This window comes from Camellia sinensis, chromosome 3 (assembly GCF_055761805.1).
Source record: "Camellia sinensis isolate YWXY chromosome 3, ASM5576180v1, whole genome shotgun sequence".
Taxonomy (NCBI): Eukaryota; Viridiplantae; Streptophyta; class Magnoliopsida; order Ericales; family Theaceae; genus Camellia; species Camellia sinensis.
Window position 1 is genome coordinate 91,541,361 of NC_138963.1, and position 14,815 is coordinate 91,556,175.

General features: G+C 44.4%; 1 protein-coding gene and 1 pseudogene across 2 annotated transcripts; both read right to left on the reverse strand.

Annotated features, from left to right (window-relative positions):
• Nucleotides 1-746: 746 nt before the first annotated feature.
• On the reverse strand, nucleotides 747-2,382 carry LOC145821682 (uncharacterized). The gene is made up of 3 exons (XM_082918233.1): nucleotides 2,370-2,382; nucleotides 1,628-2,286; nucleotides 747-1,551 (listed from the first exon to the last, which is right to left on the reverse strand). The coding sequence occupies exons 1-3, from the start codon at nucleotides 2,380-2,382 to the stop codon at nucleotides 826-828; spliced, it is 1,398 nt and encodes a 465-aa protein (XP_082774359.1). The 3' UTR covers nucleotides 747-825.
• Nucleotides 2,383-6,763: 4,381 nt separating this feature from the next.
• Nucleotides 6,764-7,863, reverse strand: LOC114295286 (2-hydroxyisoflavanone dehydratase pseudogene; annotated as a pseudogene). Its single transcript, XR_014364310.1, has one exon. The product of XR_014364310.1 is annotated as a 2-hydroxyisoflavanone dehydratase pseudogene (transcript).
• Between the last annotated feature and the right edge of the window lie 6,952 nt (nucleotides 7,864-14,815).

Genomic DNA, 14,815 nt, shown 5'->3' on the forward strand with positions numbered 1-14,815 from the left:
TTCTAAGTTAGCTGGAAAAACTAACTTAGAGGTTGGCTGGATTAAACCAACACCCTTCCTAAGCCCAGGATAAGGATCCAGGCTGCAGGACATTTGGTCGGAATAACCAAATACTATAAGTTGGCCGGAAAAACTAACTTAAAGGTTGGCTGGAATAAACCAACACTTGTTACTCTTCAGCCGAAGTAAGTGTTAGGCTGAAGAGTGGTTGGCTGGAATAAACCAACTCTTGTTACTCTTCAGCCGAAGTAAGTGCAAGGCTGAAGAGTGGTTGGCTGGAATAAACCAACTCTTGTTACTCTTCAGCCGAAGTAAGTGCAAGTCTGAAGAGTGGTTGGCTGGAATAAACCAACACCTGTAACTCTTCAGCCGAAGTAAGTGCAAGGCTGAAGAGTGGTTGGCTGGAATAAACCAACACCTGTAACTCTTCAGCCGAAGTAAGTGCAAGGCTGAAGAGTGGTTGGCTGGAATAAACCAACACTTGTTACTCTTCAGCCGAAGTAAGTGTTAGGCTGAAGAGTGGTTGGCTGGAATAAACCAACTCTTGTTACTCTTCAGCCGAAGTAAGTATAAGGCTGAAGAATGGTTGGCTGGATTAAACCAACACTTAGTACTCCTCAGCCGAAGTAATTATGTCGGCTAAGGAGTGGTCGGCTGGTAAGTATAGTTTAACCAACCAAAAACCGAAATAACACATGGAGTAACAGAAGACATTACAAATGCAAGCATACACACAATAACCGGAATAAGAGAAGTCAAATTTTCATTCAAAAAAGAAGTCATTACAAGGCTGCTTAGTTCGGTTACAAAGAAAAGATTACAAAATTAAGAGAAGAGTTCATCTATTTCGGCGTCAAAGGCAGCATCGGCGTCAACCCGAAGACCGGTTTCGGGCGCTACAACACTTTCAGAAGGAAGAACGGGTTCGGCTGGAGCCACGGCTTCAATTGGTTGATCAAGAGTTAGATCTTCCACCACGGGCTCCGACCGAACTACCTGATCTGCATTCACAACCGAAGTATCCTCAGGGGCAGAGTCTTCATCAGAATCTTCATCATCTGAGCCCTCAAGGAACTGCTGTTGCATGGCCGTGGCATAATCCATCAGGGAGTTCGGTATAAAGTAGGCTGGAGGGTTGAAAACCTCGGTCTGAGGATCATGACCGAGCTTCTCAACGGCTCCCCTCCAGCCGCACTTAAAGAACAGATCCTTGGCCGCATTGCATTGTTGGGCATAAGCATCCTCTGCCCTCTTGAAGCCTTGTTTGTCGGCTTCCTTCACCTTCTCTTTTATTTCGACATCCTTCTTTCTTTCAAGTTTTAGCAACTCGCGCAAGTACTTGTCCTTCAGCACAATGGCAGTCTTTTGCTTTTCGGCCTCGGCCGAACTAACCATTCCGGTCAGACGACCGACCTCACCTCGGAGTTCGGCCATTTCCTTTCTGGCCTCCTCTAGTTCGGCCGATTTCGCCTCTGCCTCTGCCGCAGCTTGCCTTGTCACTTTCCTCAGCTCCAGCACCTTCCTATGGGTGATTTGATTTTTCTGGATAGCCTGACAAAGCAACAACTTCAATTTAGCCGAAGAAAAAGAAAAGTAGAAAAACAGAAATACGACCGAAGTTACTTACCAGAATCATTGATTTCGTGGCTGACCGGATGGACTTCAGCTCGGTGGTTAACTGTTTGTGGTGATGTTCCATATCTTTAGGCAGACACACACTCTTGGCCAAATTGATGGCCAACAGGTGGTCCTTCTCAGCAACAACCGAGTCTGTTTCCAGAATGTCTCGGTCGTTGAAAGATAGCTTCGGTGCCCAGCAACTGATGGTCCGGTCGGAAGACTCCGGTCGAGGGCTTGGTGGTAAGCTCGGCTGAATGACAGGGTCTTCATCAACCAAAACTCGTTCGGGTTCGGCAGTCCGGGGACGTTTGGTCCGGCGGGAAGAGGATGGCTGTTGGGAAGGGAGGGCGACAACGGCAGGCTGCGATTGACTGGGAGGCGTTACTTCGGGCCTAGCCGTTTCGGTAAGAAGGGCCCTAACTCTGCTCCTTTTCGCCATCTCTTCTTCTGCTGTTAGAGGGACAAGTCTTATCTCGGGCAGAGTTGGGTCCGGCTCCGGTGCTTCCTCGAGAAGAAAATCAGTTACCTTTGCTTTGCGGCGACCGCTATACCGGTAGGTCGGCTGAAAATTTAGAAGTTTTGACCAACTTCTTTCTTTAACCCGTAGTGCGGCTCGCAGAACCCCAAGGTTGGGATAACTGTACAGGGAACGGAGATGGGCGAAATCTGCAGTAAAGGGAAGTGTTAGTCCGGCTAATAAACTAAACAACCGAGATAACAAACAAGACAGAAGACCGAAGCAAAATTACCAGGTTCTCCCATTTTCCAATTTATAGGTCGGCCAGGAATTTGAGCTTGAAAATCCTCAAAATTCCCAGAGACCCAAAGGAAATCATCATCGTTAAGATCTTTGTCCGGAGTGTGCTTAATTATCTTCTCTCGGCGGCGGCGAATTCTGAGGTAGTAGACCCACCCAGCATTCTTTGAGCCGATGGAATACTGATGGAATATTTCGGCTAGACCGAGATCTAGTCCGGTTTGGTGGTTTAATGCGTCTATTCCCATTATAATACGGTATGTATTGGTGGACAGTTGGGTAGGACATAACCTAGTCTGTCTAAGAAATTCGCAGATGAGCGGTTGGACAGGAAACCGTAGTCCGGTTTCAATTATTGACTGAAGGGTAAAGGGGACGGAGCCTTCATTGTCCCAGGGAGTAGCATCTTTCTTGGCCAACTCCAGTTGGACATCATCAGGAATCTGGTAGTCCTGCCTGAATTCGGCCATGCCACCAGGGGTTTCGACTAAATATCTATACTTACCCATTTGTTGTATAAATTACGAATAAATTATTTCGGTACAAAAATTTGGCTCAGTAGCTCGGTTGAGCACACGTAGGAGTGCCTGGGCAACCTAAGTCTGCAAAGTAGAAAGCAAGGGGGTTAAGCACAGATCGTTGGACCGCGCTACAAATTATAAGCAAGATATACAAATCCTACTTCGGCTTAAAGGGCTGGTTCTACCCCGTCTACAAATCAGAAGGTTTCTTAGCTCGGTTTTGAGCAGTTTTAGACCGGTCTAACGCCTAGGGGCAGCCTTCTGAGTTCGGTTTCAGAACTAAGAAAGCCGGCTTAGCCCCAAGGTCTTAGCTCGGTTGGAGACCGAAGTACCTAGTTCGGTAACGGCAAACTTATCATTGGCTAGAGTGGGTCAGAAGAAACTACTGATGTTTCTACAAGTTCTAGTTCGGTTATGTTCTGAATCTGTCTACATACATAACACAAACAGTTTTCTAGTCCGGTTGCTAGGTGATTTTGGATCTAAGACTATCTTCCTACAAAATAGTTCATACACATACAAGTTCTACTGGTTTCTTCATAGAAAGTACAAAAGCAGAGCAGATACATGGAGAAAATATTTGCAAAAAGCATACGAAAACAAGATATACAGTTGCACAAAACGAGGGTAAAAGCAACATAAGCAAAAAGAGAGGAAGAAAATGGATTCACTTACCAGATTGAAAGAGGAGCTAAAGATGGAGGCAGTAGCAGCAAATAGTGACACGGACGCAGCAAGCTCAAAATTTTGAAAACTCGAAGGTTCAAGAACACAGAGAGAAGATGAACAGCAAGGTGTGAGTGAATGATACGAGATGAAGGGTTGTTTTGTGAAAGAAGGGAGAGAAAAAGGCGGCAAAAAGAGGCGGGAACAGTACGAAATTTCTGCAGGGCGGCGTAACAGTTGGCCACGGCTTATCAGATCCTGCCACGTGTCTATGGAAAGGGAAGCGTTACAGTCGTGATTGAAGAGACGTTTTTGACCGGACGAAGAGAAGCCCGAGGTAAAGTTAGCTCGGCTGGAGAGGCTAAAGGGTTTTTAGCTCGGCTGAAAAAGCTTAATAAACTCTAGCTCGGCCAGTAGACTGGTAATCCCGATCATGTTGCGCAGATGGAATTAAGGGGCAATTGAGAGGGTAATTTTTGGGAAAAATTGGGCCGAGCTTCGAGTTGGGCTTTAAGGCCCAAAACACGAAGGATTAAGTAAAAAGGCCGTAATGGATACTTCGGCCTAGGGGTGAGGTTACTCCGGTCTTGAGGAGACAAAGTTACTTCGGCCCAAGGAGGTGAGGTTACTCCGGCTCATGAAGAGATAGATGCTTTGGTCCAAGGAGAAGTAAAGCTACTCCGGTCCGTAGGCAACTCGGAATTAGGCCGGTCTCAGAGTTAGTCCGGCCACAGTATGTTCTGGGAAGGCCGGTTTTGGAATTAGTCCGGTCGTGACTTACTATGGTTAGGTCGGTCAGACCTTGCTACTTGGAAGTTTGAGCTCGCCAAGGTTGAACAGGGACAGCCGAAGTAAGGAATTAGAGGAGAAGACCGAGCTATGGAGGGTTCGGCCCTCTGTGGCTCGGTATAGCCAATTTACTTCGGTTACATGGAAGTTCGGCCGTGGAGGAAACCATCCCACTTGGTTTAAGCAGTGGGGGAGGGTGTAAAAGGATAAGCATTATCCTTAGGAGATGGAATCCTAGGAGGACTCTGTATGGAGAAATACAAGTCCTACTAGGATTGTGCCATATGAAACTTATAAAAGCTCACAAGCATCACCTTGGAGGAGGTAATTGAACAAAATCTTTCTGAGAACTTTGAGCTTTGTCTATTTGTCAAGTTTTCTGACTTAGGCATCGGAGAGGTTTCCGGCACACACCCGCCGGCTAGCTCACGTTTGTGTTTTCAGGTGACAAAGCGACGTCGTACGGAGGAGCGTGGACTTGGTCAACAGGATTATACGAGGAGAATTATTTCCTCCCCGTACAGCTAATAAGACAAAATGTCACATTCAAATTACAATTATTTTACTTTTTTTTCTCACAACTATCATATCCAAACTAAATAAAAGCCAAAAAAAATTCCCAAACAAAACTAATTTAATCAAGTTAAATTAATTTAAAAAATCAAAAAATTAAATTAAATTAACTCATTCCAAACCCAGAGGGTGCGTTTGTTTGGACGGACTGGATAAGAGGGGATTGTAATCTATCGGACTATTAGTCATGGGATACATTGTTCCGGAATTATTTGGTCATGGGAAGTGGGTTGGCTTTTTGGCTTTTTGGCTTTTTTGGCTATTTTAGCCTGGGCTAAAAAGTTTGGTTTGGGAAGGGCTTTTTGGCTTTTTGACTTTTTTGACTTTTTTTGTGAGAGAAGAGTGTAATGATTATGGGTTAGATGTGATGTTTTGTTTTTTGTGGCTAAAATAGCCTATTTTGTCTTTTGTGGCTAAAATAGCCAAAAAAGCCCCCAACCCAACTTGCCAAACGGAGCCTTATAAATGTTTAAAAGACTATTTTATCATTTTCTAATTGTTTGCTAAGTAATAGCATGGAGGGTAAAATGGACATTTCACAAAATAATCCCATGAGATACCAATCTCATGGTTTCTATCCCACCCCCTATGGGATCGGATAGTCCCATATTTGTGAAACTAATAATCCGAAAGGAATATTAATCCAAAAAAAAAAAATAAAACAAATAATGAACTATTAATCCGATGAGACTAATAATCCAATCTCACCCCCTCATTCTTCAAAACAAACACACAAACACACCCAGACTCTGTACATGGGTCGAATTGGAGATATTTTTCAAACCAAACCGCCATTGGTGGGTAGATTTATTTATTTTTTTTTTTGGGGGGCAGCAACCAGCGTACCTATCATCACCAATTGGTAGATTTGATGAACTTTATGACTATTTCGAATCGGCAGGTTAAACGAATTTTTAATACACAAATTAAAATAATTAAATTAGTAAAAAATCATATCACAACAACCAAAATAAATAAATAAAGTAATATATATATAAATATGAATGGATGAAGCATGACGGAAATGAAAAATAGTATGTTAATTTTGTTATATGATAATTATTAGGATTAAAGTTAAATTAATTAGTTAAAAGTTAATTTTTGACTTTTAAATTTTTTTTTTTGACTTTTTTATATTGGAGGTGTGTCTCAAAATGGGTTAAAAACTGATTTTTGACGTTTTTAGTTTGTTTCCAAATGACTTCGTTTGGAATGTGGGTTGATTTTTTAGCTCATTAGCTATTTGGGCCTAAAGAGCCTAGTTTGTGATAGACTTTTTAACTTTTGTAAGAGAAAAAATGAAATAATTATGAATTAGATATGGGATTTTGTCCTATTTGACTAAAATAACATATTTCATCCTCGAACATCATCATCCAAAGTGATCAATACCATAGTGGCTTCATCGTCGTCGATTGGAAGTTAGTTAAGATTCGAAATCTTCGATCAGAGCTTTGAAAAGCCGATGCAAACGATTGGGGTGGTTGGGTGGCCGACGACAAAAGAGAAATAGAGTCGGAGGAATTGAATGTGGCCTCGCCGCCACAGTCATCACTGCTTCCCCCTCTTTGTTTATCTGGTTTTCTGTTTTAGATAGGGTCTCTCTGGTTTTCTGTTTTAGATGAGGTATCTCTCTGATTTGAGAGCTTGAAAAAAGTATATATATTTCAAATTGACGTCGTTTTAGATTGACACAACAGGCCACCGTAAGAAATCACGACAAACGATCTAGACTCGGAATGAGTTGAAGGATTTATGAGTAAACTATATATCCCAATGCAAGCACAACCTTCAGGTAAATAAATAGAAATTTACGAGTAAAATTTCACACACCTAATGCAAAAACAACCTTCACGTAATAATTGAAATAGAAACACATGCAAAGTTTGCTAATATTATTTTTTGCTTGATTATCGCAGTGAGGATAAAAACGTTACAACCAAGTGGACCTAGTCCTGATTCATAAAAGAAACAACCCGTTTCATCAGAGTCCGAGCCTTCTCACAAGCCGGGTCGAACAAATGAAACACATGAGGCTCACCTTCTGTTTCCTCAATCTCCACCGAACCACCCCACTCACTCTTCTTCAATGCCTCATAGTAACTCCAACCCCTCTCTCTCAAATGGTCCTTCCCAGCAACACAAACCAGAACCCTGGTGCACCCAAGCTTCGCCAACAAACCCGGGTCAGCAGCTGGGTTCAACCTCGGGTCATTAATACCACTAGTTTCGGGACAAATAAGCATCCACAACTTATCAATCTCATCATTCCCAAAAAATGGCTGAACCAAAACCACACCCACAATCTTCAAACCCGACCCTAACCCATCAACACCAGCCCGAACAGCCATGTTATGAGCAATATTGGCTCCGGCACTATCACCGGCCAAGAAAACCCGGGTAAAGTCAGCGTGGTCAACGAGCCAGGGATCCGGGTCGGGTATAGATCCATTAGCATGTCGGGTTACCCATTGGAGGACGGACCATGAGTCGTCATAGCACGCCGGAACAGGGTGCTCCGGGGCTAATCGGTACTCGATGGAGACGGCGAGGACGTTGGCGGCGGCGGCGAGGGAGGTGACGTAGTGGTGGTAGAGAGGGGAGAAAGCTGATTCGATGGAGAATGCGCCGCCGTGGATGTAGATGAGGAGGGGGAGTTTGCGGTGGGGGTGGGTGGTTTTGGGGAGGAAGAGGCGGGCGGAGACGGCGTTTTCTGGCGAGATGAGGGAGTCTTTGGATCGGACGCCTGTTTGGGGATCGTCGGAGGGTGGGAGGATTTGGGTTATCTTGAATCGTTCGACATGGCCGTTTTGGTAGATGCGGAAGAGGGGAGGGAAGTCTTGGAGTATCTCAGATGGATTTGAATCCATTGTTGCCAAGATGAAGAAAATGACAGCTACCCTGCTTTGCTCCCAAAGTTCAGTACATATTTATATTAAAAAAAACATGTTATTTGATTATTGTTGTGAGTTTTTTATTGTTTAAAAAAAAAAAAACTTATTTGATGTGAAAAAAAAAAAAATTATTTTAAAAATGTTTATTTAGTCATCAAATGAATAAAAAACATTTGGAAAATGACGGGAAGTTACCAATAATGTTTAGGGTTTGGTTATGGTGTGTAACTTACACCTTATACCTTACACTTACACCTTACACTTACACCTTTTGTAAAAAATTAAACCTTACACTTACACCTTTTTTGAGGTTGCACACCATGTGCAACCCACTTACACCTTACACCTTACATTTACACCTTATACTTATACTTACATCTTACACTTATATTTTTTGTGTAAGTGGCACATGGTGTGCACTTGCACACTTAAGAAAACTCCTAATGTTTATCCTATCATCGAAGGTGACTCAAATCAGAACTAGCCCGTAGTTGTGCCCGTTGAGTGAAAACTTTGGGTAATTTTAAAAAAGTCAAAAAGTTAAAAAGTTACTCAAAAAGTTAAAAAGTTAACACTATTCACCAAAAGTCAACAATTAGGGCTGCACAACTCCCAATTCAAATTTTTCCCTACAAATCAATTTTTACAATTTTTTATTACACATTTTTCAATAAAAAGTTAAAAAGTTAACCCAAACATCTATATTTTCAACCTCAATTTTTTAGTCCAAAAAGACAAAAAGTGCACTTTTTTAGTCTTCCCAAACTTGGCCTTAATTTAGAAGTAAAATTACAGATTTTCTTAAACAAAAGTTTATAATCAATTATACTATTTCCTTAAACAAAAGTTTATAATCAATTATACTTTGTAAAAATGAAATTAATATATATTATTATATTAAGTGAATGTTAGATTTGATATTCAAGTTTTGAAATTAATATATATTATTACTTTCTAAATACCAACACGTGGCATAGTGACTCCGACGTGTCAGCCGAGGTGCCATGTGTCGTGGTAGTTATGCCGAGGTTATCTTTGGCGAGGCCGAGGTGATCTCCGAAGATATCGAAATCCGAGATAAGCGGATAAATGGATAAGGGGCAAGAGTCCTGGAGAAAAGAGAAGACTTTGCTAAGGTAAGGATAAAACTCTTAGGGAGTTTATCTTTATCTCTTGAGGAATCCAAAGTCTTCACTGAATTGGAGTCCATAGAAGTTAGGCTTCTAGTGGGACTTGGATTGAGTAAACTATAAAAGAGAGGCACCCCCGTGGGTTTAAGGTACGCAGTTTTATGCTTAAGCTTGTGAGTTTAGCACTTGATTTATCTTTGAGAGATATACTGACTTGATCGTCGGAGTGCCCCTGGGTGAAAGAGCCACCGTCGGAGCCTTTTCTTTCTGTTGCAGGTTTGCTGAAGCCATCTATTCTGCCGGTGCTCTCCAACTGATTACTAGGCGGGCAGTGTGGTCAGAAAATTACCCACACAATTTGGCGCCGTCTGTGGGAATCTTAGAAGAATAGATGGCCAGTAACGGCTAGAAGGAAAACATTGGGGGCGACACTCTTGCTGGGAGTGGCAGACCAATTGACCTTGATGTTGAAGGAGACAACCACAATGCAGAAACTCATGACCAAGGCCACGTCGAGAAAGACGTCGGCCAGGAGGGGAACACTTCAAAGAAGACAGACCAAGGTAAGTACTATAACGAAGATAACCTTCAGGTATGGAGGGATAAGTGCCTACGGAGGGATGAGGAAGTAAAAAACTTGGCAAACAAATTGGCGGACCTACAGTCGGTCGTCAACTTCATGATGCAAAATAATGTCATGCAGCCACCATACCCGCTGCAGGACACACCGATGCCAGCAACCAATGCCCAGAAGGGAGGAAGAACAACAATCCCCGAAGTCCCTCAGCACACCAGGAGCGGAAGGCACTCTCACCAACCTTCCAGGGAAGGCGGACAAGAGGAGCCGAGACGAGAAGAGTCCCGAAGGACGTATCACACGAAGGATTTAGAGCCCAAAGAACATCGCCATGTTCAAGGGCAAGCACTCTGCTTTGACACAACCCATGGAGAAAGATCGAAACGGGCCCACCACGAGGCCGAAAGTAGTGTGCCAAAAAGATTGAAGTCCAGAGATAGCCGAGCTCCAGGTAGGAGTAAAGAAGACTTGAGGGATTACTTCAAAAGGAGGCAGCAGAATGTTGAAGCCGAGGTGACTTCCCCAGCTAAGCCAAGAACACCATTCTCGGTGGAACTGGACAAATTTGAAGCACCAAAGAGATTCAGTATGCCGAGGTTCCAAATTTATGATGGTAAGTCAGATCCTAACTTTCATGTTGGACTATACCTGAACTCAATGGCATTATACAGTGGGAACGACCCGTTGCTCTGCAAAGTATTTCCCTCATCCTTTGGGAAAATTGCATCCGATTGGTTCCATAAACTACCGAAGGGAAGCGTAAAAACATGGGAAGGCCTGGCCGAGATGTTTGTGGCCAGGTTTGTGACGAACAAACTACAGCCTTGAGGGTCGACGCCCTGATGGCTTTAAGAATCACCAAGGAAGAAGGCCTTAGGGCCTACGCGAAGAGATACTACGAGGTGTTCAATCGAATACCCGAATGCAACCAAGAAGTGGCGGTCGTATCTTTCAAGAACGGGCTGAAAGATGACTGCCCACTACGGAAGTCTCTGGCAAAAACATTGCCAAAAAGCATGGAAGAACTCATGGCGAGAATCGAGAAGTACGCCAGAGCCGAGGAAGATATGTCGGGAAACAAAGAGATAAAGCAGGAGAAGGGAAACGGCTCGCCGAAGCGAGGCCGAGGTAACAACGGGCCGACCAAACAAAAGACAGAATTGAAGGGTAAACAGGCAGTGACGACGGTGTTCCGAATCCCTATCCATAAAGTCCTGGATCAAATACGAAACCAACCCTATTTCAGGACACCGGCAAGAGCACCAGGGGAATTTATGGGAAGAAACGTTGGTAGGCGCTGTGCTTACCACAATGAAGAAGGGCACCCAACTCAGGGTTGCAGAGCCCTAAAAGCACACTTAGAAGACTTGGTAAGACAAAGCCATCTGAGGGACCTTGTTGATGAGGCCAGGACAAGAGAAGAACAGGCAAGATTGCCTCAAGCACCTGCAGCTCCGCCTCCTCCAGCACAACAACCACAGGCAGGAGGACCATGGGTGGTTAATGTCATTCACTCAAAGATGAATGAAAACGACATTCGGGGAGAAACCCAAAGAGTAAAACACCTGCAACACGCGAACCAGGTAGGACACAAAAGACCTCGGCCTGAAGAATACCAAGGACCGATGATAACCTTCACTGAAGCCGACTTAGAGATGGTCCAGCATCCGCATAATAATGCCTTGGTAGTATCCCTCCAGGTTGGGGAGTGCCAAGTAAAATGCATCCTAATAGATCAAGGCAACTCTTGTGACATCATGTATGTCAGATGTTACAAGGAGTTGGGCCTTCATCCTGACGACCTGGAATGATCCAGCAACCCGATGGTCGGCTTCAATGGAACGCCGACATGGCCATTGGGCGCAGCAAGCATGGAAGTACAAGCTGGTACTAAGAAGATCAAGACAGAATTTATGGTGATTGGCACACCCTCGCCATATAACATCACTTTGGGAAGACCATGGTTGCATGCAATGGGGGCAGTTCCCTCAACATTACATCAACTACTACGGTTCCCAACAGAGCATGGGATTGAAGAAGTCAGAGGAGATCAACTGCAGGCAAAAAGTTGCTCCATGGCAGCAATGAAGTCTACTTGCTGCATTCGAGAGCCAAAAGAGGCAGAGATTTAAGACGAGGACATAGAGGTCCTAGATGATGTCGGCAAGGAGCCAACCGAAAAGAGTGAAGAGACACTAAAGAAAATCCTTGTCCAGGAGGGCGACGAAGAAGGCTTCTTTCTTCTCGGCTCAGGCTTAGCCGAAGAAGAGGAAAGAGAACTGGAAGATTTTTTGAGAGCCAACATTGAGGTGTTCGCCTGGACACCTTACGAGATGCCTGGCATTGACCCCGAGGTCACTTGCCATAGACTGAATGTCGACAGGTCGGCAAAACCTGTGATTCAACGAGCCAGAAGACCGACGTTAATGCACGTCGAAGCAATAGAAGAAGAAGTAGATAGACTTCTGGAGGCCAGGGCCATCCGAGAAGTTCACTACCCAACATGGCTGTCCAACACAGTAGTGGTGAAGAAGAAGAACGGCAAATGGAGGGTTTGTGTAGACTTTACCAGCCTCAACAAAGCCTGCCCCAAAGACAGCTTTCCTCTGCCCAAGATTGACCAGCTCGTAGATGCTACTTGAGGGCATGAAAGGATGAGTTTTCTGGATGCATACAGGGGGTACCACCAGATTGCCATGTACCCTCCAGACGAGGAAAAGACCGCGTTCATCACCCCTAAAGGCCTGTACTGTTACAAGGTAATGCCTTTTGGGTTGAAAAACGCAGGAGCAACTTACCAAAGGTTAGTAACAAAGATGTTCAAGCACCTGATTGGAAAAACAGTAGAAGTCTACATCGATGACATGGTCGTGAAGACCAAGGAATCTAAGGGTCATCTTGCCGACCTAAAAGAGGTCTTTGATATACTCAAAACATACCGGCTCCGAATCAACGCATCAAAGTGCGCGTTTGGAGTTGGATCAGGTAAGTTTTTAGGGTATCTGGTAACAAGAAAAGGCATTGAGTCCAGCCCCGACCAAATCAAGGCCATCCTAGAGCTGAAGAGCCCAACGTCGGCAAAACAGGTTCAGATGCTTACTGGAAGGGCCGCAGCTCTAAACAGATTCATCAGCAGAAGCTTAGATAAGTGCAGACCCTTCTTCAACTTGGTAAAAAAAGCCACAGACTTTCTGTGGACAGAAGAATGCGAAGCCACTTTGACCGACCTGAAGAAGTACTTGACCACGACTCCGGTTCTTTCCAATCCAGAACCAGGGGAAGAACTATATTTGTACTTGGCAGTTTCAGAACACGCAGTCAGTGCAGTATTAATCCGAGAAGAAAAATGGGAGCAAAAGGCTGTTTACTATGTAAGCAAAACCTTGGCCAGCGCAGAAACAAGGTATCTACCACTGGAGAAATTAATGCTAGCCTTAGTGATAGCTTCAAAGAAGTTGAACCATTACTTTCAGGCGCATAAAATTGTGGTCTTAACAGAGCATCCACTGAAGTCCTTGTTGCAGCAAGGAGACTTAACAGGAAGGATAGCAAGATGGGCCGTAGCCCTAGGTCAGTATGACCTGGAGTTCAGGCCGAGAACAGCAATTAAAGGCCAAGTTTTGGCCGACTTCGTGGCAGAATTCACCCCCGAAACCATCGAACATCGGGCTCCGTTGAGTCAGGATGAGTATTGTCCCAGCAAGCAAGGAGAATCCCAGCCAAAGACAAAAGAGCAAAGGAAGGAAAAACTCAGACCCTGCAGCATCTACATCGGTGACTCATTCAGACTGTTTGTCGATGGAAGTTCGAACCGACAAGGAGCAGGGGCAGGAGTACTGCTGATATCTCCAGATGGAGAAATAATAGAACAGTCCATCCGTCTGGGGTTCCAGGCCTCAAACAATGAGGCGGAATACGAAGCATTAATTGCAGGACTAAAACTGGCAGCAGCAGCAGAAGCAGACGAGGTAATAGTTTTTTGTGATTCACAACTTATTGTTAACCAGTCAACAGGAGAATTTGCAGCCAGAGACGAAAGGATGTCGGCATATGCAAAAGAGGTCATCAGATTAGCAGCCCTATTTCAGAACTGCAGACTACTCCAAGTTAGCCGAGATGACAACACCCACGCCGACGCGTTGGCTAACCTGGCAAGTTTAATGCAAACTGGAAAAACTAGGACAATTATGATCGACTATATGTCGGGCCCGAGCATAGAACCACGGAGCATAGGACAGGAAGCAATGTGTGTGGACATGGGGCCAAGCTGGATGGATGCAATTGTTGCATTCCTAAAAGAAGGAAAGCTGCCAGAAGATCGTAAGGAGGCACACAAAGTCAGACTGAAATCGACAAGATTCTGTCTGACAGAAGATGGACACCTCTACAGAAGGTCCTTCATTGGACCACTTTTAAGGTGCGTACACCCTTTGCAGGTTGAAGATTTCCTATATGAAATTCATGAAGGAATTTGTGGAAGCCATGCTGGGGGCAAATCATTAGCCCACAAGGCCATTACCCAGGGGTATTAGTGGCCCTACATGCAAAAGGATGCTGAAGCCTACGTAAAGAAGTGTGAACAATGCCAAAAGTTTGCTCTTTTGATACATCAGCCAGCTGCTGACCTAAACCCAATGTCCAGCCCTTGGTCGTTTGCCCAATGGGGCATGGATCTGGTTGGGCAACTTCCCCAGGCAACTGGGCAGAGAAAATACTTGCTGGTGACAACATATTACTTTACAAAATGGATAGAGGCAGAACCTCTTGCCAAAATCCGAGATGTGGACGTCAAGAAATTTATATGGAGAAACATCATCACCAGATTTGGGATTCCAAGAGCAATAGTTGCCGACAACGGAACACAGTTTGATAGCAAACTCATCAAGAACTTTTGTGTGAAATTCAAGATCAAGAATTACTTTTCAACACCAAGTTTTCCCCAAAGTAATGGGCAAGCAGAAGCATCCAACAAAGTAATTTTGGATGGAATAAAGAAGAGGCTGCAGGCAACAAAAGGAAAGTGGGTAGACGAGTTGCCCAACGTGCTTTGGGCATATCGGACTACGCCGAGAAGATCAACCGGGGAATCCCCCTTTGCCATGGCTTATGGCACAGAAGCTGTCATCCCCTTGGAGATCGGCATCCTAGGGATCAGGACCCGGGAGTAGAGAATGGCACCAACGACATATTCTTAGCCCGAGATCTGGATCTTTTGGAAGAACGAAGAGAGAAAGCTGCAATTCAGCTCGCAGTATACCAGCAACAGCTTGCTAGAGCTTACAACAAGA

What these genes read in the sequence shown, in the direction of transcription:
- LOC145821682 (XM_082918233.1), bottom strand. An exon ending in CCACGAAATCAATGATTCTG is followed by an intron (nt 1,552 to 1,627) that starts GTAAGTAACTTC and finishes TTGCTTTGTCAG; the next exon opens with GCTATCCAGAAAAATCAAAT.